General features: G+C 52.2%; 10 protein-coding genes across 10 annotated transcripts; 4 read left to right on the top strand and 6 right to left on the bottom strand.

Moving 5' to 3' along the window:
• Nucleotides 1-601: 601 nt before the first annotated feature.
• On the bottom strand, nucleotides 602-2362 carry Z519_05659 (uncharacterized protein; the record flags this gene model as incomplete). Its single annotated transcript, XM_016763399.1, has 2 exons — nucleotides 602-1391; nucleotides 1440-2362. The coding sequence occupies 2 exons, from the start codon at nucleotides 2360-2362 to the stop codon at nucleotides 602-604; spliced, it is 1713 nt and encodes a 570-aa protein (XP_016621012.1).
• A 4079-nt stretch (nucleotides 2363-6441) lies between these two features.
• Nucleotides 6442-7578, top strand: Z519_05660 (uncharacterized protein; the record flags this gene model as incomplete). The annotated part of the gene is made up of 1 exon (XM_016763400.1): nucleotides 6442-7578. The coding sequence occupies one exon, from the start codon at nucleotides 6442-6444 to the stop codon at nucleotides 7576-7578; it is 1137 nt and encodes a 378-aa protein (XP_016621013.1).
• Nucleotides 7579-7711: 133 nt separating this feature from the next.
• Z519_05661 (uncharacterized protein) lies at nucleotides 7712-10801 on the top strand (the record flags this gene model as incomplete). The annotated part of the gene is made up of 3 exons (XM_016763401.1): nucleotides 7712-8234; nucleotides 8285-8392; nucleotides 8442-10801. 3 exons carry the CDS (start codon nucleotides 7712-7714, stop codon nucleotides 10799-10801), a joined length of 2991 nt encoding a protein of 996 aa, XP_016621014.1.
• A 45-nt stretch (nucleotides 10802-10846) lies between these two features.
• On the bottom strand, nucleotides 10847-11971 carry Z519_05662 (uncharacterized protein; the record flags this gene model as incomplete). The annotated part of the gene is made up of 1 exon (XM_016763402.1): nucleotides 10847-11971. One exon carries the CDS (start codon nucleotides 11969-11971, stop codon nucleotides 10847-10849), a length of 1125 nt encoding a protein of 374 aa, XP_016621015.1.
• A 592-nt stretch (nucleotides 11972-12563) lies between these two features.
• Z519_05663 (uncharacterized protein) lies at nucleotides 12564-14954 on the bottom strand (the record flags this gene model as incomplete). Its single annotated transcript, XM_016763403.1, has 1 exon — nucleotides 12564-14954. The coding sequence occupies one exon, from the start codon at nucleotides 14952-14954 to the stop codon at nucleotides 12564-12566; it is 2391 nt and encodes a 796-aa protein (XP_016621016.1).
• A 359-nt stretch (nucleotides 14955-15313) lies between these two features.
• Z519_05664 (uncharacterized protein) lies at nucleotides 15314-17062 on the top strand (the record flags this gene model as incomplete). Its single annotated transcript, XM_016763404.1, has 1 exon — nucleotides 15314-17062. One exon carries the CDS (start codon nucleotides 15314-15316, stop codon nucleotides 17060-17062), a length of 1749 nt encoding a protein of 582 aa, XP_016621017.1.
• A 690-nt stretch (nucleotides 17063-17752) lies between these two features.
• Nucleotides 17753-19594, bottom strand: Z519_05665 (uncharacterized protein; the record flags this gene model as incomplete). Its single annotated transcript, XM_016763405.1, has 5 exons — nucleotides 17753-17912; nucleotides 18010-18092; nucleotides 18154-18762; nucleotides 18828-19334; nucleotides 19406-19594. 5 exons carry the CDS (start codon nucleotides 19592-19594, stop codon nucleotides 17753-17755), a joined length of 1548 nt encoding a protein of 515 aa, XP_016621018.1.
• Nucleotides 19595-20377: 783 nt separating this feature from the next.
• Z519_05666 (uncharacterized protein) lies at nucleotides 20378-21778 on the top strand (the record flags this gene model as incomplete). Its single annotated transcript, XM_016763406.1, has 3 exons — nucleotides 20378-20806; nucleotides 20858-21380; nucleotides 21438-21778. 3 exons carry the CDS (start codon nucleotides 20378-20380, stop codon nucleotides 21776-21778), a joined length of 1293 nt encoding a protein of 430 aa, XP_016621019.1.
• Nucleotides 21779-22211: 433 nt separating this feature from the next.
• On the bottom strand, nucleotides 22212-23943 carry Z519_05667 (uncharacterized protein; the record flags this gene model as incomplete). Its single annotated transcript, XM_016763407.1, has 5 exons — nucleotides 22212-22516; nucleotides 22582-22757; nucleotides 22805-22869; nucleotides 22927-23155; nucleotides 23204-23943. 5 exons carry the CDS (start codon nucleotides 23941-23943, stop codon nucleotides 22212-22214), a joined length of 1515 nt encoding a protein of 504 aa, XP_016621020.1.
• Nucleotides 23944-24740: 797 nt separating this feature from the next.
• Z519_05668 (uncharacterized protein) lies at nucleotides 24741-26228 on the bottom strand (the record flags this gene model as incomplete). The annotated part of the gene is made up of 1 exon (XM_016763408.1): nucleotides 24741-26228. The coding sequence occupies one exon, from the start codon at nucleotides 26226-26228 to the stop codon at nucleotides 24741-24743; it is 1488 nt and encodes a 495-aa protein (XP_016621021.1).
• Nucleotides 26229-27064: the final 836 nt, after the last annotated feature.

Raw genomic sequence — 27064 nt, forward strand, 5'->3', positions numbered from 1 at the left:
CTCTAGAGTACGAGGTATTCTCGCTACTGATAGTCCTCGGCATATATTTGTTTCCAAAATAGGTGATGGATACGAGGTAGAAAGAGTGAATTGGTCCCGCTCCCTCGCAGACAGCTATGCAAAGGCAGTTGTTTATGTACCCCTAAATCGGTGAACGAATAGCACTGCAGCCGGTCTCAATGCCTATTGAACAGACAATCGTATAGGCTCCTGCGCCTATCTATCACGGTGCCTTTCGCGATTCCATACGGAGATATGAGACTATCTAATATTTGGCTGCCCATTTTCCACCTGTTCGCTGTAAATAAAACCTACTTCTTACATGGAGGCTCGTAACACGCCATAGCGACACAATAGAACGATACCTCTGCAGATATACCCGTCTTGACCCTTCCAATGGCCGGCCTTCCTCGGCCTCGCCAATCATCCTATGACATTGTCGGTTCCTCTAGAATGGGCACAATTTAGGCGTCTCACCTTTCCTCGATTACGGGTGTTTCGGCTGTAGACTACAGGATTCAGCATCAGCTTTTAGGTGTCTAACTGGGCGCATATCACAATATCTATTCATTCACCAATTGGAGACAGCCACATCACAGGCTTAGAGAGAAACAACTACAATGTCAACCTCACTCTGGCCGACATTCACAGTCACAACAACGCCCTCAGTCTCGCGCACTGTTGTTGTCTGCTTCGGCGTGGTGTCAACATAGACTGCCCAGTCTCCTCGAGGCAGATTTTTGACCGTAAACATCACTTCTCGTGGATTTTCGGTCCAACTCTTCAGGGTAACGACCATAGCACGCGCCTCGTCGTCCCAGATCCCTCTCAGGAAGTCCACGCCGTCTGCGAAGCTCAATCCGTCTACCCACGGTCGCTGGGCGAGGATTTCGTGCGTCCAGGGCTGTTCCCACATCTTCTTCTGCCCATCCTTGACATTTAGCCGAGAGTACCCGATGCCAGAATTACCCGAATGAGGCTCCATGTGGACCATATTGTGTTCATCATCAAAGAGCTCGTCGTTGCGCGGATAGAACAGGCCGCCATTCTCCCAAGTCGGATTGAGGTGCGAGTCGATGTATTCGAGGAGATCGTTGAGCTCTTTTTCTTTTCCTAGCTCCGACAGCATCTGGGTAAAGCAGTTCCAGCTTATTGTTTCGAAAGGGAATACCGGGTTTGTGAATTGAGTAGAGATCTCGCGGGCCTTGCGCAGGGTCTCCGGACTCTGAGGATCCTCCCCATGCTCCAGCACCAGCTTCCGGAATCCAAGAGCTACTCGGGTAGGCTGAAGACGAGTTTTTCCGGCGATGTTGGTCAAGAATCCAAGGACCTGGCTGTCGTACAACGAGTGCACCTTTTCAGAGTTCCAGGTGTTCATGTAGGCATTTGCCCTTTTCCTATCAGTGCTGTCATACACCTCCTGACCATGAAGTACTCACCAAGCGGTATGCGCTCCTTGCCTTGCGGGAATAGCCTGGCGCTGCTTCAGAGCAAAAAAACTCGGGTACAGGCCGCTATTGGTGATCATGCCTCTGCGGATGAGTGAAGCTTCGTACTTTTTCAGGACTTCTTCCACGTTGTTTGTACCATCGCGGCTGTCATTGTATCTCATGGCAATGATCTTATCGATGGTCAGTCTATGCCGCCTGGGGACGGAATCTCTGGAGACTGGGCTCACTGGAAACTGATTGCACACCACAAACACCGCATTCGGTTCACAGCACACGCCCACCCAGTCATTCTCCTCCATCTGCTGGAAAATTACCTTCTGCAAGCTGCGATTGTCGTACCTGAAATCCTCTCTGCCCAAGCCCCAGAACAAAGGACTCCACTGGAAGGTCAAGCTGCCTTCCTTTTCGAATTCGTCGTCGTCAAAGAGCATAGCGTACAGGCTGGTCATCAACAACAAGTGGCCTGAGTACATGATGTTTTCCTTGATGACCGGGTCCGCCCAGGGTTTCCGGAGTTCTTTCAGGTCCGGATCGAGAAGGTTTCCCCCATGACTTGTGTTGAACCAATATCCCCAAACCTCTCGGCGAAGCATCTTGTGTATGATCCGTCGCAGGAGCGCTTTGAACGCACTTCTCATGGCCGGAAGACGATGGTAATGAGCGACACCAGTGGCGTAGGCCATCGTCGCCAACTGGTACCTGTACGCATCATCCCATTCCTGCTGGGCCTCGAGGGTGCCGAAGTGATGCCACTCGCCGTCAGGTTGCGAGACAAGATTATGGAAGTGTCGCAGATGGCCGGCCTGTAAAGCGTCCAGTTTGGGATATTTCGAGATCTCAACGGGAGGATGAGCCGAAACAGTCAGAGTCCCAGTGGCGGTAGTGGTGGTAGTGGTGGTTCCGATGGTCATCGTTGCCGTCGTCATCTCTGGGAGGATGATCGGAGTCGTTCCTGTTGTTCATGGACCCGTTCGAAGTCATGGAAGGTACTTCGGTAGGCAATGCTCTGATGTATTGTTATATGACTTACCGCACTTTGCAGGACATTTACTCGTATATAAAACGCAGCCTCGGCTCATTGAATCGGTAGATGCTTCGCATACGAATTGCTCCCGAAGACCGGCCTCTGCGGGTCGCTTTGCGGACACGGAGTGGTTGACAGAAGCGAATACGCATCCCCACACAACTTTTGTATGTGAGCCACGCTACGAGTGCGTATCGAATGCTAACACCCATTTGATTGCGGAGTTGAAATCGTACTAATATGTCAGACTTTAGATTCGCCGGAGCATATTAATGTGATTTAAATGATATCTCAAGATTACTCAACACTTCTTCTTACATCAGCTAATGGATTCCAAAATGCATGCCATAGGTCAATTCTTTCTGAAGAACCAGAGATAGTTCATGTCAGAAGTCGGCATATCTTACCGGGAGTCGAGCATAATAGGAAGTTTGAAGAATAGACCTTCTCCGACCATCTGCCCTCGGAAACCGTAGGACGATTTGATGTTAGAGGGGGAGCGAAGACTGCTTAAACCTGAGCTTTAACTGAGCTACTAAATGAACGTCATCGAAAGGCTCCTTGAGCACTCCCCGAGCCACGCGCCATGGGCACCAAATCTAGCCCTCTAAAAAAAGCCCACACTTGCCCCTCGGCTAGGCACCTGATTTCAGACAGATTTCACGGAACCTGGTAGATTCCCTGCCCTTACACTGCTGCTTAAATTTCCTTGTAACCTTGGCACTGGCGTTTGCAACAGGGCTGCAGAACCGTAGCGCGGTGATTAGGAGATCATGGCTCATTTTTCCCGTGCTACCTACTAATATTTTCACGCCGCCCCAAATTTTGGATGGTTGTTATCCCGCTTGTCGTCTTCGGGAGCTCGATCCAGGCTGGAAAAAGGTATGACTGAGAATCCAATGTTTGATCACACATCCCCTTCCCCATCGCAAACACTTCTAAGGCGCCGGGGAGGCTTTCTTATTCCTTCAAAACATTCTCCACATGCACTTTGGCCGTGTTATGACGAGGTCCAAGTCTATTCTCACAGTGCTGAGCATCCTTGCAACAAGCGTGCTATCACCGTCTTCCAACAGCCAGCGTCGTATCGGATAGGCTTTATTGCTCTTCTGGTGATCTCGAGCCGACCCTTTTCGCTATGCTTGGACGTTGTTGGCGGTAGACCTTGGCTACTTGCTCTGCCTGTATTGGCCTAGCTAATCGCATCCCAGGCTGAGTGTAATGTACTCACCATTCACCGCCCTTATTGTCGTCTTCCGTCGTTTGGCCTCGTGAAGCGACAGCGCCCCTTGCTTGTTGATCTCGTTCGTGGATGTTCTTTTTGCCACCTTTGGCATATGAGCCAATGCATGCCAGGGTGTATTTATCGACCTTAGACGAATTGTGAACCTCAACACCCATTTTGGACGTCCCCAACAGACCAAAGCCTCCGTCTCAATTTCCCTCATCGCTTTAGAGGACATTTGTCGACTGATAGCGTGACGATTGATGCAGGCTTCTATTCAACTGCTGCAGCAGAGCAGGTGAAAGTCCACGCCCTCCTAAAGTTCCCTTATGTACATCATGATCTCTATCATCTAAGGCTACTCATGCCACTGACATGAGATCACGAATATCAACTTGACAATTTACTTTTTCATCACTGCCATAAGTATCTAACACAGTTACCGGGCGAGTTGCCAGCCTCAGGCGGTTGTAGCCTCCTAACCAAATACGGAAATTATCATTGTGACTGATTGGTTGAGAATCGCCACAGCATCCTGCTTCAGCCAGCTCCTACATAGAGGCATGGTATCCCCCAAGAAACCGGTGCCATCAACAAATCAGAGGGCGATAGTTTTCTGTCTCATATTTTTAATTTATCGTCGTTACATTAGCTCCAAGATCCTGCGAAATATCCAAAGCGTTATATTCACCAGAACACACTATGAATTTTCGGCATCACCAGCCGGGCAATTGTGGACGGGCAAAAGCCATAACGTCAGATGCCTGGGAGGGTATCCGGGACGTCTTGGAGGATTTCTACTTCAATCGTAAATTTTCCGTGCAGGATGCAGCTAGGTGTATGGAGAAGAACAATGACTTTCATGCCAGGTGTGTTAATCATCTAATCAATCAAAGTCGGATCGTTGAGGATAGCAGTATTCCCCAGTACACGACTCAATTTCGGGCTTGGGGTTTGAAGAAGAAAGTGCCAGGAGCTGTCAAGCGTGAGGCTGCGCGCAAGCTATACGAAAATCCACGACGGTCAAATTTATCATATCACGACAAACCTATCTTTATCGACGGTATTCAATGTTTTGTTGCAAGAAATCCTGGATTTGACCCCAAATCCAGATCTTCGCGTCGGCTCCTCCCATATAGCTTCAAGATCGAGTCTCACAACAACAGCGACCCCTCGTCAATTTTATGGGACACCAAGAGTGAGCCGGATGTTGCCTCCACAGCGGCAATAGTCCAGCTACGCAGCCACTCGGAGCTTGATCTTGGCTGCACTGCAAATCCGAACAACACATCTATCAACGCAGGTCCCGCAATTATGATCTGAAGACCTGGGTCTTCAGCTCCAGGAGAATCGCTGACGATTGTACTCCTTGACGGCGACCGATATCTTCCGAGTACTATCGACCCTAGACGGTTGATTCGGGCCCAAGAGCTACTCGATGGAGATATACATACAGAAGGATTGTGGTGTGGGACCGAACCTCTTGCGAATCATCCCAGCATGCCACATGTGGGCTACCAGCGCCTTACTCAGTCCGACAGCGCCAGAGTTGCGCTGCATCGATCTAAGAGGCTAGTTGACGGAGATCCTCTCACATCGACCGCATCGCCGACACGTCCTTCTCCCCAATGCAACAGAGAACTCGAAGCAGCTTTGCGAGCGAGCAACCCAAGTCCGTCCGATGTAGATGGGGGCGAACCATCGCATCCCCGGCAACCGAGTTTTAAAATGACCTACGCCGGGTTCGGTTGGTCCGTGTGGTTGCGTCTATTACGCTATCCTGCAGAGTACCTGTTATCACTGTCATACGCCGACAAGATGGTGAGACGCAACATTCTTGACGCCGAGTATGAGCTCTTGCAGGACCTGGAAAGCTGGCGTTTAGCCCACTAATAACTCATCTCAAGTTTCCAGCAGGTTTTGGGCGTTGCTGAGGAGACGTTATTTGCAGATCAAGCTCAAATACCGACCCTGACTGCAGCGCTCGGATTCCCATTAGAATTGGCCACAGCTGAGAAGCATGGATTGAAAGTTACGAGACTGAAGCTACATTTAGAGCTCCTGTTGTGTAGAAGTCTGCATTGCGACACCTGGCAGTTGAAGACTTCAAGAATTACCAGCAACGAGTGTTGGTCTCCAACCCCGAGACGTGCTCTCAGTACGAATTGAAAGCAGTCTACGCTAGAACCCGGAGAATGTTGGTGTCTGATCCCGAAGGATGCAGATAACAGATATTGGCATGAAAATCGTGCTAGGCTCGGAGGGTTGATGGTATATCTCTGGAACGTTGACTGCAAGTCCCACGAATGTCGCAGGTGGGTTCTATGGTGCTGTTATTCCTGCGGTGACAGTGGTAATTCTGACCAGCTAGCGGTAGAGTGTCCAATGTGCTGTCATACCCGTTGCGAGAATGTTGAGTAGAGATGTGTTCGACGAAGGGTCCTTGGTGGATCGCGTGTTAATTGAAAAAAAGAGAAGCATCTATTAATAATATTAGTGCAGAAAAGTTGACTATTGGCCGAATTAGTCCGTCGATACCGTTGTTTGAGCAGGTGATGAGAAGACTAACCATATCTGGTCTAGCTGAAGCGGTGTCATAATATCGACCAGGTTCAATGCACTTGAAGCGGGCTTTTGACTTTGGAGTTTGTAGCTGCTCCTCGGCGATCTCATGTTCAGCTCTTGTCGCTTGTCTACCACCGTTTCCAGATCCGCCGAGCTCAAAGTCGCCGAGCACTAGTATGTCGACCGCCACAGAGACTCAGTCCATCAGCAGGGCCCGTCAGACAAATTTGTCAAACACTGCGAAGGTTGACGATAGAGGTACAACGGAAGAGCTGGGCCACAAGAAACGGTTTGCAGAAGACAAGTTTTTTTGGACATACACGGAGGAGCCTCACCGCACCCGGCGACAGGCCATCATAAAATCACACAAGGAAATCCTGCAACTGTGCGGTCCAGAACCGCTAACGAAATATGTGGTCCTCCTCGTCGTTCTGCTACAGATCCTCTGCGCCTACCTCCTCAAAGACTCTGCCTTTTTCTCATGGCAGTTCTTCCTTACAGCATACATAATTGGCGCCACTGCGAACCAGAATCTCTTCCTCGCTATCCACGAGATCAGCCATAATTTGGCTTTCCGGACAGGCATCTACAACAGACTCTTCGCCATCTTCGCAAATCTTCCCATCGGGATACCCTACTCGGCCGGATTCCGACAGTATCATTTGACTCATCATAAATCGTTGGGCGTGGATGGTGTAGACACGGATCTCCCTACAGCACTTGAGGCGATCTTCTTGGACTCGGTTCTCGGCAAGGCTTTTTTCTGCACATTTCAGCTGATATTTTACGCAATTCGGCCGATGATGGTGTACAAGATACCCTTCGGTCCAATCCACTATTGCAATATTGGAGCTCAAATCGTCTTCGATATCCTGATCATCCGATTTTTGGGCTGGAAAGCTTTCTCCTATCTGCTCACGAGCTCATTCCTAGCTGGTTCTCTACACCCATGCGCTGCTCACTTCATCTCAGAGCACTATGTCTTCGCCAAATCTACTCTCGAGAATGGAAAGGTTCCGAAAGATGTGCCTATTCCAGAGACGTATTCTTATTACGGCCCACTCAACGCCCTCACTTACAATGTCGGGTATCACAACGAACACCATGATTTCCCGGCCATCCCTTGGACCCGATTACCGAAGGTTTATGAAATTGCACGTGAATTTTATGATCCTCTGCCGTGCCACAAAAGCTGGCCTTTTGTGCTGTGGCAATTCATCACTGATAAAGAAGTCGGGATGTGGTGTCGAGTCAAGAGGGCAGAGGGTGGACGCATTGTGGGAGGTTGGCAAGATGCTGAAGTGCAGAGTTGATTGATCAACCCTTCTATGTGCATATGACCAAATAGACACAGCAAATGTACAGAGACGAGATTATGAATGCAAATTATCTGACTCCGCCGTAAGGCAAGGTCGACGGCTGCCAAGTTCCCAACTCAAGCTGACCATGGAAGAACCACAAGCTGCATCACTCGGAGCATCGCCACCTCGCACACAGTTCTTCATGTTCCAGTTTCTCTCTCATCTGCAATTTCCTGTGGGTACTTATCTGCTCACTGTTCTGAGAATGCTCTCCTCTTCAGGTCCGAGGCGCGATTCGTCTCGTCGGGAGCGAGCCCGCGGTGGTCAAGCTGGAAGACGACCACGCGAAGGCACATCTCGACCTCCATTTAATCGACGGAGCAGCCAATCTGCTCGACATTCACGACACCAAAGAACGCCGTCTACCACTCCGTCTCAAGTTACCTCTCAAGGCTACCCAAGGCCTGTCCATTCCGTCCTCTCCGCAGCGGCGAGCGAAGAAGGTCACGCCGTAGCGTCCCGAGATGACGACTTCCTGGACCAGGTGATCATGGCCGTCGACATCAAGGAAAAGGGTAAAATAGGATGTGCGTATTACGTTGCGGGCGAGGAGAGGCTTTTGTGCATGGAAGAGGTCATTGGCGGTGCTGACGACGTCGTTGACAAATGTGGGAGCCCATCGACTCTCATATTGACCACCAACTCAATGCTTCTACAGTGAAATTGGACCTTCAACCGACTATAGTCATTCTTTCTGTTCGCTCCGACAGCATATCAGACTCGGCTGATACTCGACTACGCCGAAATGTATCCCTGGTGGACGGCGGTAAGCATGCGCCATGATCACGATGAATCTGACTTGTGACGGAAGATAGATGACGGCCACCAACCTCTCCCTTACCAAATTGAGATCCGGCCAACACCTGATTTCGATTACGAAGATGCCCTGAATAGGTTGATCGGCCTCTGTTCGTTCGGTGAGGATCTTGCCACTCAGTTTCTCGTCCCGGGTGACTCGATGACCTATGACGAAAGGCTGCAACCTGAAGAGCTTGGCCTGACAAAGAGACGAGGCAAGTTGATGCAAATATCATCGTGGTTGGATCTCGAGAACAAAGTCAGCATTGGCTGTGCGGGTGCCATCATCTCCTGCTTGCAGCGAAGACGAACAGCGGTCTATCTGCCAGGAGATCCAGATGCCAACCAAACCTTCCGCATTGCCCGGCTTGAGATGTTCAATCTCCGCGGCACTATGCTCGTTAACAGTGACACCCTTGTCTCGTTGCAAATCATCCTGCCAGAATCTCATCCCAATGCCTTCAACCAGGGGCCCGGCGCATCGGGGGCAAAGGAATCCCTGTCAATCTACGGCCTGTTCCAGCACCATGCGCGAACTCCACAGGGCAAGGTACGGCTACGGCAAGCATTTCTGAGGCCGTCGATGGACGTAGTGCTGATCAATACCCGGCTCGACTTCATTTCCGTGTTTGTCAGGCCGGAGAATCAATCAGCGCTTGAACTGCTCAGCAAGAGCCTCAGTCGGATCAAGAACATGCGGAACACCACTACTCTTCTTCACAAGGGAATCGAGGGTGGAAAGACGAAGCAAAATGCATTCAAAAGCAGTGTGTGGGAGTCTCTTCTAGGTTTCTGCTACCATGCCATCGATATTGCAGACACTCTCAGAGAGATCATCGGAGCCGAGCACCTCCCATTGTGCGTCCGTGCGGCAGAGGTCCTAGACCGACACAGTCTGAAGAGGGTTGGGCGCATGGTGAATGAGATCGTGGACCGCGAGTCATCCATCGACCAGCGTCGTACAGTGGTGAAAAGAGGCGTGAACGAAGAACTGGATCAGGCGAAAGACGTCTACGACGGAATGGAGGATATCCTGAACGAAAAGGCTCGCGACATCCAACCGACGATCCCCCAGGACCTCAACATGGAATTGAACGTTACGTATCTGCCACATCTGGGCTTCCATCTCGCCCTTCCCAGGGATCCGGCAACTGGTCAGGCCGTGTGTGACGGGCAAGAATTGGGATGGCAGCTCATGTTCACCACGCCAGCCCAAGTCTACTACAAGGACGCCACGATGCACGAAATGGACCATGAGCTCGGCGACCTGTACTCTGCAATCTGCGACATGGAGATCGAAATTGCGCACGACTTGGCGCAGAACGTGCTGCGGGACGAAGACCTCCTCATCGCCGTGTCTGATCTCTGCGGTGAGCTGGACTGCTCATTGGCCTTTGCCCACGTCGCGCATCAATATCGGTTGAGTCGGCCGACGATTACAGAGGACAACATTATCGAGATCAAGGGAGGGAGACATCTGTTGCAGGAGATGACGGTGCCATCATTCGTTGCAAACGACACCTTTCTCGTGGGCGGAAATGGAGAAACTGACTCCGCGGGCCCAAGCATGATATTGTTGACGGGCCCCAACTATTCAGGCAAATCTGTCTATCAGAAGCAGGTTGCTCTGGCAGTCTACATGGCCCAGATGGGCTCATTCCTCCCAGCTGACTCCGCGACCATTGGCATTACCGACAAGATCCTCACCCGTATCACAGCCCGCGAGACCGTGTCCAAAGCTCAATCGGCCTTCGTGATTGAGATGCAACAGATTGCCATTGCCTTGAACTCTTGCACCAGACAAAGCTTGGTCGTGATCGACGAATTCGGGAAAGGAACAGACACATTCGACGGTGCCGGCCTTGCCGCGGGAGTCTTCCACCATCTGCTTTCCCTGGGACATCAAGTGCCGAAGACGCTGGTGGCCACCCACTTTCACGAAATCTTCGAGTTGGGCATGTTCAACGATGCCAGAAACATCTCTTTTGCGCACATGGAGGTCCGAGTTGATGAAAGGGACAGTCCCTGCACTGGTATAGATCATAATAGTCAGGTCACCTATTTGTTTCATCTCCGCTCGGGTCGAAGTGGTGTGTCCTACGGCGTCCAATGCGCGGCTATGAATGGCGTCCCGGCAGAGATCGTCGAGCGAGCCGTCGAAATAGCTCGATTGGCGCAAAGAGGGGATGATCTCGTGGCGATATGTTCAGCCTTGAAGGAGGATGAGATAGAGGAGTTACAGAGCGCGGAGCGTGCGTCCCGCATGTTTCTGAGCCAGGATTTTGACCGCGACTGGACAAAGGAGGAATTGGTGTCTTCTCTGGGCGCCATGCTGGAAATTGATGATGCGGTAGTTACTGAGGAGGAGAACAAGTAGGAGTATGTCGGGATGAAGACCTGCCGCAAATAAATCTCAAAACCTTCAGCTGACATTTGTGGTGGTCGCATTCATGCCCTTCTGCTTGCCCCAGTTCCTGCACTTTGCGACGAAATCGGGAGCCACAAAGATGATAATGATAGAGCCCAGCCAGTTCCAAAAGACGTCCATCACGTTCATGCGCACGCTGCCGCTCATCCCGCACCCACGCATTAAGTGGCCCAGGAACATTGTGCTGATCATGAAGTCGCCCGCCCCGAGACGTTGGAGGGTGATCTTTGCAATCTCTTCGGGTTGTTGCGGTTTGTCGTCCTTTTCGAGCTGCAGCGTCAAGGACGGCTTGATCTTGTTTTCATTCTCCAGCCCCGGGGACATGATGCCCATGGGAAACAGGATGTGGACTTTCATGTCTGCGTCCGGGACAGGTCCTAAAGAGGGGTTCTGGCGCGCTCCGTTGTACACTTCCACCTCTTGATTCAGCGTATCGGCCAGGGCGCGCATGGCCGCTTTGCACGGCGAGTACGGACTGTAGCCTGCGACGGGGAAGAAGGCCAAGGTGGAGCATGTGAATATGATGTGACGCGTCGGTTTTGGGGGCGTGGACTTGTTCTTGTTGTGGTTCGCGGCTTTTGGTGATGATGAGGGCGTCTTCCACATGTTGATTGCCGCGTGGGCCATCCATGCGCTGCTCCAGTAGACCGTATCCATCTGATCCTTGAGCTGGTCAACCGGCGCGTCGGCGAAGAACGACGGGTAGCAGTGTCCCGCGCAGCAGAAGATCAAGTCTGGCGCTTCCCCATTGTTCCACGTCTTGACCTCCTCCAAGATTCTGGGCGCGGACTCCGGCACGCGCAGGTCGTAGGACAAATGGAGGAATTTTTGCTTCTGTACCGTTTTGGCGCGGCTCTGCAGTGTCTTGACGGCCGTTTCGAGCTTCGGGACGTTCTGCGCGACGATGGCCACGTTGGCGCCCCGGGCGGAGAGTTCTTGCGCGATTGCCAGACCCAGGCCCTGGGAGCCGCCGGTCACGACGGCCGTGAGGCCCTCGACAGGGAAGTGGTTCTTTGTTGAGAAAAGCATTTTGGTAACAAGCAGTGTCGACAGGCCGAGGAGGCCGAGGGTTGTGAGGATGATCGGCAGGGTTGCTTGGGACCACAGGTCCAAAGACATCACACACAGTGCCGAGTGAAGCCGTCCCTTCCCAAGGAAAGTTCAGCGTTACAAGATCACTACGAGGACCGCGAATATTGGGAAGTCAGCAGCTAGTGTTTATGGAGGTCCCGGTCAAATCCAATTGACCTCGTTCGGAGCTTCAGGCAACGCTAAAAGATGACGCGCTGGGGAAAGAAAAAATATTGGAGGAGCGCTTGCCGAATGAGTCGAAAATCCTTCGTATTCAGGGGGGTCAATAGGCCCACTGGAAGCATATTTCGACTTCCCCTTTCGACGGCGACCTTCTCAATTCGCCTTTGCTCGACGTAACAGTTGCCGAAAATATATCTTGAGTAAATAAGCGCCTATTACCACGTTAATTGTGAAGCTAGGCATCTACCTGCTCATTTTCACCAGCCTCGCTTGCGCTACCATGTCATACGGTACTCGGTAGATTCATGCTGGACTCAACCCTCCTTCGGGAACAGAGTGACCCGACGTCCATGAGATCCAGTCTTTTATTTCAGCCTTTCAAATAGTCTAACCCGCTATCCAAATAGGTTGTTCCGAAGAGCTCTACGGGTGGCAAGTGAGTAACAAAGCCTCCGTATCAGATTAAAAACACCACAGAGTCCTTCGGCTGTAGCCGAATCCACTGCTTGCAGCTAACATATGCAATTCCAATCCTGGCTCCGACCAGGACGTTCTCAAGTGCCGGCACCGTCCCAGCTTGGATTTGAAGAGACTCAGGGCAGCCGAAGCTGACTAGGCTCCGTCCAAATGTCTTGTGGGCCGCGACGTCTGGTATCGGAGGGTCTGTTGCAATCTGAGGAATGTTGCGGACAGGCGACAGGAGGTTGGTGATCTTGCCTTGAAGCTCGGACGAACCCAAGACGGTGTCGACGCTGTCCTGCAGCCTGCAAGTCTTGAGGACGAGCGCGGTCACGTGTGGAGCTGGTTTGGTTTCGACCTCAGAGAATAATTGCATGAGAGTGACAGTCGATCCGTGTAGCTGGTCCAGCGAGGATTGTCCGCGGAAGTCGCAGGGACCGAGAGTCACCCCCTCAGAGGTCGAGAGGTCTGCTTGGCCGGGGATGAGTTCGTCGTCCCCTTCGGCAAGGATGGGGAAGGTGATGGCTTTCGTCTTGACAGGCAATGGCATGGGGTTACGAACTTTGATCTTGTGCTCTGGATGGCTACAGGTGCAGCATTCTCCGGCAGCGATCTTCGGAAAGAGCATCGCCCATTCATCGGTCTTATTTGCAAAGGCGAAGATGTTACACACAGATTGAGAGTAACAGTATGGAATCGAAGTCATCTTCACCGGCCCGTCGAAGCTACACCAGACCCATGACGGTAATACTGCGGTCTGGGGTGAATCAGAGCACATTCGACGCTTTGCTAATTGGGAAGAGGAGGTGTTTGTGCGTGGGTCCCTCCAAGTGAGGCTGTTCAAGACCATGCAGTCCGGGCATGCACTTGTCGCTGGACCGTTCAGGAGCTGGCAAAACATTGACAGCACGCCCCGGAACGCCCTGATGGAATCTTCCTGGTACGTCAAACTTCTCGAACTATACTCCTGGGCGGCCGCTGCGAACAAGCGACAAAGATCCGCTGGATCCGTGGTCCTGCGCATAGCCACGGCATTGCCGATTAGGTGGGAGTTCGACTCGGGAGCAAGGCTGGCCCATGTTTGGGCTTCTGGGTGCCCTCCTGGTTGCTCGAGCCGGGACTCGTGGTGAGTCGACAGGGCGCAATAGTAGAAAACCTCTGCCGTGGTAAAGAAGAGAATCCGCTTCGATAGGAGAAGTTCTTGATACGTCCAGGCACGGCCCATGTAGCGGCACGTCGACAGAACCGAGCCCAAAGCGGGAAATGGTACGCCTACATCCATCCCATCCTTGATTTTCACTTTTCGCATTGGTTGAAGTGCTCGGGGAACAGAGACTCCGGGTAGTGGTGTGTGAGAGTCTTTGCCCGCCGCAGACACGATGCAAAGAGTGGCGTCGCTATAAATATTGAACATAAGATCGATTTGGGCTCGTTTCTCATCCTCATCATCTTGTGCAATACAGATCGAATCAACCCAGAGATAGTTTAGACCAAGGCTTTGAGTAACGGTCATCGCATCTTCGATTGTGGCGGGAATTCCGGCTGGCAGAGGGTGACAACGATTCCCACTCGCATCATATGTCCAGTCCAGACTGCTTTGGAGAATGAAGACGGAATAGCTAGGACCACAGACATAGCTTAGGGTGGCGTATTTAATGTCATTTTTCTTGGAAAACTTTACCACGCGCCGCGCCACCACGTCGATGAGCTTGATCGGGCTGTTTCGATCACCGGGTTCCGCAGTATTGCAAGATTCATGCTCCTGAAGGCAGTTTTTGAGCCACTTTTGGCATTTCGTGTAATCAACACGCGGTGGGACGGATCTATATGCAGACATGTTATTGTCGACTAGGGAAAACATGATTCTAGAGGCGAAGCCTCGTTGTGCTAAAGGCGTGTCTTCATCGTTTGACACGACACCAATGTCATGGCTCTTCAAGTTTTCCGTCGGCCGAACCGAGACGTTGAGGCAGTATGACTTGTGGTTACCCGGGGCTACCTGTTGGGTTTCAGTTTCGTTGACATCCAAATGTACGCAGCCTTCGAAAGTTTGGGTGCTTTGGTATCTTTGGTCAATATCGGCGAGCAATGTGGTAACAATCTCACCGCAAAACGGGCAGAAGGATGCGGCTCGTTGTTCAACTGCTGAACGAGATCCGAGACATACTGTCTCTGCATAAGCCTTCTTGAAGCCTGTATCAACGCTACCCAACAAAAGATACTCCCATTCGACAATTTTGCATATGCGGCAAAGCTTCTCCTCTGGCAGGACCAGCTTTGTTTTTTGAATCGCTCTAAGACGTGCTCCGGTAGTGGCTTTGAGCGTACGAGTCCACCAGTTTTGCGGCAGATGCTTTTCGAGATATAGAAGATTTGCAAGATGAGCCATGAAGGCTTCCAAGTTCTTTTGTTCTGCCCCTTGATCACGTAACAGATCTGTGCGCAACTATTTTGTAGACGATGGAAAGCTACGAGCAAGCTACGAGGCAACAGTCAGTTCCACGCATCCCTCGGTGGGGTGGCGTAGTTATAAAAGCAGCGCGGTCGGGTGAACGCTTAGGTGAGCTCAGCCTTGCTCAGCCTTGCCAGCGTCGATTTAGCTCGCCTTGCTCGCCGTTGCGTACGCCAAGCCTGCGCTCCCCCGAAAAAAAGTTTCTACAATTGTTGACCACATCCGCCTAGGGAAATAACAAACCAGATTTAACTACTGATCTGCGAAAAGAAAATCTTCTGTGGCAGCCTCTTGACATGTCTAAAAAGAGAAAGGCTGTGCGTGTGGTCGAAACCTCTGCACGACGACCACAAAATGATCGTTATGACGCAGACGAAACCTTCAATGACTCGGAAGATGAGTTCTTTGCAGGACGAGATAAAGTTCTCCTGGATGAGGAGCCCAGTGCAAAGAGGAGAAGGAAGCTGCAAGAACAAGGGCGAGACTTGGAACCGTCTGATGAGGAGGTCTATCAGGAGCAGGCTACTGAAGATGAGTCCGAAGATGACGAGAGTGCGAACGGCCAGGCTGAAGAAGACGAGGAAGAGGAAGAAGAAGGCTATTGGGGAACATCCAAGGCCGACTACTACAGTGCCGATATAATCGAGACCGAAGCTGATGCATTGGAAGAAGAACAAGAGGCCAGGAGGCTGCAGCTGAAGCAGCTCAAGAGCATGACTGAGGCAGACTTTGGGTTAGATGAAAGCGCATGGGTTGCTGATAGTCTGCAAACACAAGAGAAGCGGCCAGCAGTGGAGAAACTGCCTGAACTTCAGATCCCCGAGAATGCGACCGTCGACGAACGCATCAAAATTCTGAAATCGAGATACCCCGAATTCGAGCCGCTCACAAAGGATTTTCTTTCATTGCAAGACACTTACCAGTCAGTTAAAAAAGAAGCTGAGATGGAGCCAGACAACGATGGAGGTGTCACCGTCACCAAATTTCGAGCGTTGTCGGCATACCTAGGGGCCGTGGCGATGTACCTTGCGCTCCTCACTTCCACCAAGACTGGCTTGGCATTGGCACCGGGAGAGCTTCGAGACCATCCCATAATGTCAAATCTGGTTCGCTGCCGCCAGCTGTGGGAAGAAGCTGAATTGCTTCGCCCAATAGATACCCTTGAAATACAGGAGACCAAACCACCAACCATAAAACCGCAGAATCTAGCTCCGGAGGTTTCTCGACCATCCGTCATAAAGAAGACAAAAACGAAGCTGCCGTTGCCAGAACCACTCTCTCCAGAGCCTCCAGCTGTGAGCACCAAATCGAAGAAGGTCAAGAAGTCAAAGAGAAATGAGCTGCAAGAACTCCTGGCGTCTTCAATGCAGCAACCGGTGGAAGAAGAGTCTGACTTTGGAGACGAAGCCCCTTTGACTCAAGAGGAAGCTGCAGAGAAGGCTCGACGAAGGAAGAGTCTGAGATTCTACACCTCACAGATCGCGCAGAAAGCCAACAAACGAGGCGCAGCGTCGCGACAGGCCGGAGGCGATGACGATCTACCCTACAAAGAGCGCATCCGAGACAAGCAGGAGCGCTTGTTGCGCGAGGCGGAGCAGAGGGGGAGGGTAGCCGCCAATGAGAGGGAAGCACTTGATGATATCAATGACGAGGATGTCGACGCCGGTCGGAGAATCAATGACGAGGCCAACGAGTACTACGACATGCTAGTCACAACCTCCAAGCAGAAGAAAGCAGAGAAGCGAGCCAGGGCCCAAGCCTACGCCGAAGCCGCCAGACAAGGCGCCCAGGTCCACGAAGAAGAACAGATCGGGCCGGACGGCAAGAGAAAGATCACGTACGCGATCGAGAAGAACAAAGGGCTAGCGCCGAAGAGGAAGAAGGAGGTCCGCAACCCGCGCGTCAAGAAGAGGAAGAAGTTCGACGAGAAGATGAAGAAGTTGGGATCCATGAGAGCCCTGTATAAAGGCGGCGAAGGCCGCGGCGGCTACGGCGGTGAGGCGACGGGCATAAAGACGAACCTGGTCAAGAGCATCAAATTGTGAGGCGTGAGTATATACGCGGGAGAGTGTGTGTGACGCGTGTGGGTCCTCCCAGCGCCGGGTGACTTTCGCTCAAACCAATCAATGAGACATATTTACCAAGTACTCTCACCTCGGCTCGTTTCTGTCCAAATGAACTCCAGCCTCAGCCCCAGCCCCCCCTTTAAAAACGAGTTCTCGGACAACAAACCAAAGTCAATCAGCGAAAAGAGCTGCTGCGGGACTAGGGTGATCCAGGTGGACAAAACCCATCCCTGCAGGACATGGACCAAGGTTTTGTCAGAGGAGGAGGAAAAGGAGGAAAAGGGGGGAAAGGGCGGAATTTCTACATGATGGCAAGTCTTCACAGATTTTTTGGCTTCACGGTGTTGGAGGACTTTCTTTACTTTCCTCTGCGCCACCGAGGCTGCAAGGCTGCAAGGCTGCCCAGTGTTCCCTTTGTTCCTCAGGCTTCAGTTTGATTGACTTCCGGCTATTTCAACTCTCTCGCTCTATTCTGCTCCAGAACCCTGTGTGTAACCATCAGTGGGATAGGTGGACAGTCCATCGCCTTCCGCGTCTTGCCGCAGCAAACATGGGAAGACCAGCCCGAGAGGTTGAATGACATGGCGAGGCTGTGTGTATCTGCTTCCGGTCTCTATAGGGGATGGATGAAGCAGACAAGCAGGCGAGCAATATAGAGATCGAGGCAGGCTAGATATCGTTGTGGAAAGTCGGAGGCTTCTGCCACGCACTGTTCCTCCACTGTGTGCCTTTGAACCGGAGCAGAACCATGGGCACCAGGAATACGACGTGGATCAAGGCAAAAGTCAGCCATGCGTACTGATACTGGATCTTCTCGCCGAATGGGATCCTGTGTTTGTTGGACGAGGTCGCGTGCGTCAGTATATATATAGCCTTCAGGTGCGAGCCAGAAAGGACAAGATAAGGACGGGGTAGAGTTTACTCACGCGTAGAATGAGATGGTCATGGAGAAGACGTTGCGGAACACGTTGAGAATGCTGGATATTTCGGAACTCTGTGGCTTGTAACACTGTTTCGCAAAATGTCAGCCGTTTATATCCCGGAGTATTGGCGCTGGGGTGGCCACATACGTCTGTGCAGTAGCTGTAGGTGACTGTCGTCGCGATCTGGAGGCCAAAGTTCGCAATGCCCATGCCAAACGCCGCGCCGACCCACGGGACGGTCTTAAAATGCGACAAACAGATGCCGTCGATGATGATTCCGATCGGACACAAGACCGCCAGGACCACCGCGTTGATGCGCGGTTCTGGCTCCCGTCTACCACCGTGGTGTTTGGCGTATCGGTAGACCATGTAATCCGTGAGCCAGCCTGCGCTCATTTCGCCCAGCAAACAGCCAATGAGGAGCGGGATGCTAAGCAGCATTCCCGTCTGCGCGACGTCGAAGTGGTATACAGTGCGGAACAGGCTCGACCCTGTCGCGGCGAACAGCACCGACCCGAACCCGAAAGCCGTCATGTAGTAGAAGCCCGGAATCACAATCGACAGGTACTTCAGCATGTAAAACGGCCGGAGGAAGTCGCCGAAACGGAGCTTGCGGTCCTGCAAGCCAGAATGTCTGAAGAGCAGGAGGTCCATGAAAGATCGTTCCCGTCGGCTGCTGGTGTTGGACCGACGAGAGTAGATTGTTTCTGGTAGGCAGAAAAGCGTCAAGACGAACGTGCCGAGCTGGATATAACCCTGTTTAAAGAAAAAAGGATCGTTAGAAAAGCTGTGCAAGACCGGTGCCATATTGACGGACTTACTGGAATCAAAAAGCACCACCTCCAACCCAGACTCTGGGCGATAAAGCCACCGAACAAAGAGGCGGCATGAGGCCCGTTAGTGAGAAGGAATGTGAAGATGCCCATGTAAAATCCACGCTCGTGCAGATAGTACATGTCGCAGACTGTCGCAGCCCCTATGGCGCCCGGAGAGCCGGCGCCGATGCCGTTGAACACACGCGTTACCATGATCCCGGTCCACGTGTTGCAATACCCTGCAGCGATGTTGGTGACGGCGGCCACAAGATTGCCGAGAATGTAGACAGGTCTTCGGCCATAAACGTTGGCCAGTGGCACGGTGAATAGGGGCCCTATGCCTGCAGAGACGATATATACAGTAAGCTCGTACGAGGCCTGGACCACAGTGATGTCAAACTGCTTGCTCAATGGCACAAAGGCCGGGTTGACGATCGCGCCAGCCATGGGTCCCAGAAAAGCGAGCCAGCTGACTTGCAACAGGACGAACAATTTGAGCATTGGTGACCAGTTCTAGAATCAATCAGTAGATGTTTCGGAGAAAGAGTTTGCCCCATCAAGCCTCCCGCGAGCGCCTCACGTACAAGCGGATCATCCCTGCGATCTGATGGTTGCGGTACAAGAGGAAGGCCACGCTTGTCAAGCTTGAGATCTGATGTCCCTTCTCCCTCGTCAATTTGTTTGGCCTCGGCAATGTCGACAGTAGCTCCTTCAGACGACGACTTGTCCTGCTCCATATGCACGACCTCTGCCTTTCCCTGGAGAGACGCCATGGTGTAGTACGTGAAATTTTGGTCGAGAAAATGACAGCAAGAAAACAACAATAGTGCTAATTTCAGCGATTGACCAAGGTAGAGAATGTTGAGCAAGAAGGGAACGCCCTCTCGTCCCCAGCCATGGTAAAGATATGGAGCTGGGGTCGGTCAAAAGACTTGCACCTGCCTAGGCAGGTAAAGGGAGTGGAGATCTGTGTGCTCGGTAGTTGTATGTATGCTTACAGATGCTGGGTATTGACATGGCAGGGTTGTGTGGGGAAGTGGGCTTGCTTCTCGACCTCCTGACCTCTTTGCTAGTGAAGCTGCCTCGTTCGGCACATTGAGATGGGGCATTATGAGGAGAAGAAGCACGTCGCAGGCCGTACAAGGCGTCTTGGCCTGCATGATGGTAGCTTCTGGGCGTGAGGGCAACAAATATGTAGTCCAAACATACCTTTTGCTTGGGGAGAAATGGTTCTGTATCCGGATCCTGCACAAGCTTTTCCCCACAGGCTTGAGAAACTCTTGTTTCATTGGAAGCTTCGTGTCTCGGCCAAACCCCAGAACTCTGTTCCCGAGGAGGCACGAGCACAGCTTCCATCAGTCTCGTCATTGCTTGGTTCTTGTGCCGATAAAGGCTGAGTGGCGGACTATATTTGGAGATGTGCCCGCCGCTTGTTTGAGGTGATCCCTGAGCCTGCAAGAAACCCAAGACTTTATGCACCCTCTGAGAAACGAGCCAGTCGTCCAATAATAGTCCAGACGCCTGAGTAGGAATCCTGGACCTGTTACACGCCGAGAATGTCTTCGGCAATCAACCGCTCTCCGCTAAAGGTCGCTGTGATAGGTGGCGGGATTGGTGGGCTATGTGCTGCCCTCTCCCTCCATCATCATTGTGGCTCCGCAGTCGACATAGATGTCTACGAGCAAGCTCCGGAGTACAAGGAGATAGGCGCCGGCGTTGGCATCGGCGTCAATGCTGCAAAATTGCTGCATAAAATCGGCATTGGGGATACTATATCAAAAATTGCAGGGAAACGGAGCGGCATCTGGATCACATTTCGCAAATTCGACGACGGCACGGATGTCGTGACAGTGCCGTCGGTAGACACGGAAGACGTCAAGCAGTTGCCGGTGCATCGAGCCGAGTTTCTCGACCTGTTGGTCGATATTGTGAAGCAGAAGAACGCGGCCAGGCTCCATACCAATAAACGGTGTCGGAAACTCACGGTATGGTGCCATCCACACCGCGTGGGTTGACAAGCTGACACAGCCTTACAGGAGCAAGGAGATGAGGTCTTGATCGAATTTGAGGATGGGGCAACTGCCACGGCCAGTTTGGTGGTTGGCTGCGACGGCATACATTCTGCCGTCAGAGCACAATTCACGAGTGACAATCCCGATTACAGTGGGAGGATCGCCTACCGTGGATTGGTGCCCATATCCGAGATCGAGGACTGGTGGGGGTTTGAAACGTATTCAGTAACATGGCTAGGAAAGAACCGGCACTTTCTCTGCTTCCCCATCTCATGCAACAAGACGCTCAACATCGTTGCGTTCGTTGCCGAGAAGGAGGAGAATCTGGGCGATCTCAGGGAAAGCTGGACGGCCGTAGGCAAGAAAGAGGACGTCTTTGAGGCGTTCAAGGGCTTTGAGGAGAGAGTCCAGAAGGTCATCCAGTTGATGTCAGAGCAGCCCTCAAAATGGCTGATAAACGATCGAAAGCCGCTGGATCAATGGGTGTATCTAGGAGGCAAGGTTGTGCTCCTGGGAGATGCTGCTCATGCCATGACTCCTCACCAAGGTCAGTGTTTTTTCCTGAAACACCATCTGATTCCGCACGAGCTGATAGGCCATAAAGGCGCCGGAGCAGGCCAAGCCATTGAGGACGGATACATCCTGGGTCGAGCACTGCAGGACTACTTTCGCACTTCATCTTCCCGGCAAGATAGCCTCGAGGCCTGGGCTGATGTGTACCAAGCTGTGCGCCTGCCGCGCGCACAAAAGGTTCAGCGGACATCCAGAGATGCTGTCGAGGTCTATCAGGCCCAGGCGGATATAATGAAGGACCTGCCTTTTGACCAATGCGTGCCAGAGATTCACAAGCGCGTGATTGACCGCATGCGATGGGTCTGGACAGATGATATCGACGCCGAGTATGATCAGGCCGTGAAGAACCGGAAGGAGTTGGGTAAATTGTAATTAACAAGTAGGTTTAGACACAAGTAGATGCTTCAGCGACTTGGTATCTCTTCATTGACCATATTGTGCGTCACCTGTTTTGGAGTGGAAGTACAAGAAGAAGAAAACTCGAAGAGCACGAGAACGACAGGAGAAGAACGAGTCACGTTATTCCATCATAGGTCATCCAATAAATAATAAAGGCCAATCGGAATTGTCTTCAAGGCGTGACATTAACTTGGAATTGTGCTTGTTTATATGTGGCTGGGTGAACAGTCACGCCACTTCGATTACTCCAACTCGCCTGGAGTACCTCGTAGGTCATTCACGATGGGGCATTATATCTATTCATTCGTCCATTCGTCACAAAACCCAAGCTTAATCCTTATAGTATACTTGCAAAGACCCTCCCAGTGCCGATTTAGAATGTATTCAAGATCAATCGAATGCGTCGTTATACCTCTCCGTCCTCCGGACCGCACGGCGCGACGTGGATTTGCCAGTATTTGCGGAAGGCCTCTGGCAACGGCCCCCAAAAGTCTGTCCTGTTCTTGTCTTCCACGTTGTACTCGGGATGCGTGACACATTCTGACAGGATGCCTCGCTTTGTCCCCGTGCTTTGATACCTCAGGAATCTCTCTGACACTTTGACGTATTGATTGACGCCCTCGTGCGCATCGATCGTGGAGCCCGTTGTCCACCGAAGTAGCCATGGCTGGATCAGCGGTGCATCCGTGACTGATGGATGGGATGTGCCCACTGCAAGAGGGGTCAGTCACTTACTTACCCGGGTGGACATCAGGGGTGGAGAAGAATTCACGTACAGGATGTCAGGAACCATGCATCCTTTCCTCTCCTCAGGACGCCTTGGACGACGTCCTTGACCACATCGAAATGCGGTCTGCCGAAGAAGATGGAATGGCTTTTCGACCATGAATTTGAATGGAGGATCAGTGTCGGAACTTGAACATCGTGGTTGAGGGGGCCGCTTTGTTTACCACTGCCGGCGGTCAGGAGATCCAATCGGGATAGACGGACATGACTTACGGATCAAGAGCGACTGCACCTTGAAACGGGAGAAGTTTCGAAGGACCTTGCTTCAATGTCTGGAGCTGTGCGATGTTAGAGATAGGGAAAAGGCGCCAGCGATGTGTCGAGATCTAACTTACTGCAAGGGTGGCTCCAAATGAGTGTCCTCCCATGGTGGTATTGTTCAGGGCTAGTCGTCCTTCCCACTGATGCAAATATTCGCCTTCAGATCGGGAATTCGCCACAAAAACTTCGTCGCCTCCACCCCTGTTGATGTGCTCCAGTGTTCGAACAGTCTCCTCGACTTCGGCTTGCCGAAAATCGAGCTGAGCTTGCTTAAATCGGTCCCCGTCCAACTGAGAGTCACTTCTGCTGCCAGTCAGGTATTGTTAGGAATGTTGTAGCAGATGGACTTACTTCAAGTGGCGGACGTCGAAATGATGTAAAACCCGAGGTTTTGCGCCGTGCTTCATGATCACGGTACCCGGTCCACTGCCATCCCGGTGCTCTATGGCAGCCACAACAACACCACGACTTGCCAACTCCCCGACATACTGGGTGTACTGAGTTCGAGAGCTGGCCATTCCATGCGAAAAGACCAGGACCGGAAATCCATTCTCATGTGTGACAGGGTAGTCTTGGAAATCTGGCAACTGGAGCACGACTGGGGATTGATGGAGAGGTACATCGACATGTGCTGGGATTTTGGTGCTTCCCACCAACGCCCACAACCCAAACGTGAGCATTGCATTAGTGACGAAGTTGCTGATGCGAGCGACCCGAGCATATCCCTTGCCGGTCACTCTGAGTGGTTTCGGGACCCAGAAATGATGTGGTTTGGAAGAAACGGCGTCTTTGTCGGCGGGATAATAGAGAGTGAATAAGACAGTTTCTAACTCGAAGGCTGGATGGCCGCCGTCTTTGAATGTTGCATTGTGAATAGACCGCGTCTCGACGGGGACCTCGACATCAATTGCTCCAACGGAATAAGGACCAGTGTACGGCGGCAGCCTCGATGACAAGGCTGGAGCAGAGAAAAGGGTGCAGTAGGCAACGTAGGTGGCAACACAGCAGCAAAGAACGTATCTCCATGTCCAGCGCGGCCACACGACGGGCTTGAGGCGTAGCCATAGCCTTTCCCACACCATCGACCCCATGGTTGTGATATTGTACGAAAGAGTGCAAGGGGTTCAATGACATACGTGGTGTGAGGGAGATGGAGATATATATTATAATGACGATTGTTCGAAGCGGGAATTTGAGGGAACGAATGAGGCGAAGTCGCGGGTGGCGCGTCAGTGGGTTGATCTGTCTCGTGGGCTGCCATCTTCGTGCCGGCTTTTAAACCCACCAGCCCACCAGACTTGGGTACAAGTTGCCCTTGGCATGTCTGACGCCCCTCCCAGGAACATTTAGGTACAAATCATTCACTCGCTCGGCCCCTGGGTCACCGGCTAGGCGGCCCAAACGGCTAGCCTTCTAGAACACATTGCCTGAAACTTTCGGAGCAACGTTCCTCCTCGAATACGAACAGCCCTGGCGAATTCGATATATCCTTGCGCGGATAACTGGCTTGCCCGGGGAAGAGGACTTTCCTCAACGCTTTCCAAAGAACTGCTAAAAGGCATGCAAAGAGCAAAGAACACGACGCCGCACAGACAGTATTGACATAAATATACGTACCTGTGCGAAGGCGCGGATTGCGTAGAAGCCGACGCCAACAACCTGCATCTAAGTCCTTCTGGAGTTGATTCCTCCGCGGCCAATGGCAAGTGACACACGGATGATGATCGATACCTTATTCATTCCAAACCTTCTCCTACTCGCCCGCATCGCCAACCATCGTAAAGCGTTACACACATCGGGAGCTTCGATTTACATCAAGTCAACGCCGACGCCCGTATAAAGAATTCCACTTCCGCTGGTCAAAGGTTCGATCCTCGCCTTCTTCCTTCTACTCCTTCTCCGTGGCGATGACGCTGAGGTTCTGTCCCGCTGGGGCGGCAAGCCACAGCTCATGCATGTCCATACTCTCGTCCGAGACTGGTCCTGCGAAACGAAGATCAAACCGGTGGAACAATGCGGCAAGAATGACGCGCAGTTCCATGTATGCCAGGTGGATCCCGATGCATTTCCGTGGGCCGTCAGCCCCAAAGGGGACGTAGAGATGTCGCATTTCCGGCGTCTCGTCTAGCCAGCGCTCGGGCCAGAATCTGTCGGGGTCTGGAAAGACGTCGGGCTGTCGGTGAGTGGTGTATGCTTGGATCGAGACGATGGTGCTCCCAGGCAGGTTGTAGCCGCCGAGCACCGCGCCCTCGGGAGGGACGTATCGAGGCGTCGAGCCCGGCACCGAGGTGTCAATCCGCAGACCTTCTTTGATAATGCAGTTGAGGTAAGTGAGCCCGTCCAGCTTGGAATGTGGTGGGACAGCGTAACGATCCTCGGTCCCGAGAGCCGCATCGAGCTCCTCGTTAAGCTTCTGGTAGATATCAGGGTTCGAAAGGATGCGCCAGACAATCCAGGTCAGTGACGAAGAGGTGGTATGGGAGCCCGCGAGGATGAAACTGGTGGACTGGATGTTCAAGTCGTTTTCTGGGAGAGGTTGGTCATTTTCATCTCTCGCGTTGATCATCTTCTGCAGCAGATCTTTGCGTTGGCCTTTGTCCTCTTTCCGTTTATATTCTTGCACAATCTTGGTGCCTCTTTCAAATCCCCGGACGCTACAGGCCTCGGCGTCCCGGACAAATTTGAACGGTGCCCAGCTTGCGTATCGGTTCAACCACCCAAAGTGCCACCGGATGGGCTCGATCGTGAGTGATCCATACATGTCCTGGATGTATGGATTGACCGCTCCCTTGTGAAGCATATCAAACCCCAACCCGAAGGAGAGTTCGCAGATGATGTCCATGGACAGATAGTGCCACCAGTCGTAGAGGTTACTGGCCTTGCCGGCCTTTCCTTCTGCAGCAATGAGGTCCATACATTCGAGGACATTCCCTGCGATGATGTCCTCGTACTCGGTGATCGTGGACATGGAAAACAGGTGGGCCAACTCGCGCCGTCGTTTGGCATGGGCCTTGCGGTCTGACATGGTGAAGAGCTCAGGTATGCCGCGCAGCTGGTATGTGTAGAACGCCGTCTTCGTGAACTCGGAGTTGACGCCGTAGATGGGCGCTATCGCCTTACTGTCCGAAGTCGATATCTCGTCCGGTGCGACACGTACCCAGGGGCCGTACTTGAGATGAAGATCATGGATGGTTTTTGCACGGACTCCACGCCAGGTTTTGTAGACGAGCCACCATTTTGTGTAGACCGCGTACCAAGGACCTGGGATTTTCCGCAAGGGCGAAAAGTACCACGGATAGAGGAGCCAATAGATAATGAGAGCTGGGAGAAGGACCACCGTAAGGCGGATAGCGACTTCCGAGCTGAGTAGGCCCATTGTGGAAAAGGACCATCAACGATACGTCTCCTTTACTTTCCAACGTCTATTTTGCAACAAAGGGATATATGTGTTCAATTATCTCTCAAGGTGAGCCCTCCTTGATCCCAGCGAGGCGGTGAAGTACCAGCTCCATGTGATGGGGTGGCTGTCCTTTCGTATATACCATTTTGATACCCTCTCACGTCAAACCTCGCCCGGGCCTCGACCGGCCGGCATCCCCCCGCTGCAGCCAATCTCGATCTAAAGATTTGTTTTGAGCAAGCTGCGTTGAGGGAGCCAGGAAAATGCCGCTTGTCCAATGGGAAATTCTGGTGAGTTAGATAGAGCGTCGCTACTCCGTCTTTGTCCGCGCCACATCCGCCCCGAACACTGGACATGACGTTGCCATTGGCAATGAGAGGAGGTCGGTCGACGTGCAAAAGGCGGGGGAGGGTCGTGGAGGTCCCAGAGTCATCCGGGGGCTGTTCCTGCGGAGAACGACTACCTGTGTCTCGTCTAGTCGGTGCTATCTATCTAAGGGTCAACTCGCGTCGGCTGCTTGCCGAACTCGCCCAGCATGCCTCCAGGAGGAAGAGGTGGTTGTGGTTGTTAATGGCCCTGAAGCAGGCTGTGTCGAATGAATCCAGCCATTCCCGCATGGACGCCTCGATGGCGTCGTTCTTCGAGCATACTTTTGAATTGTGTAGAGCAGATTTCAGCCGTCGAGTGATACGAATGTATCCGTCGACAATAAACTACAGCATAGCGTGAGCGAGGCGCAGATGATCAACATAAATTTCAGCATTCCGCCTTTCTGCGCAACCTTCAATTAATTTTCCATGGCCTCAAGATTT

The sequence above is a fragment of the Cladophialophora bantiana genome (genome assembly GCF_000835475.1).
Source record: "Cladophialophora bantiana CBS 173.52 unplaced genomic scaffold supercont1.7, whole genome shotgun sequence".
NCBI lineage: Eukaryota > Fungi > Ascomycota > Eurotiomycetes > Chaetothyriales > Herpotrichiellaceae > Cladophialophora > Cladophialophora bantiana.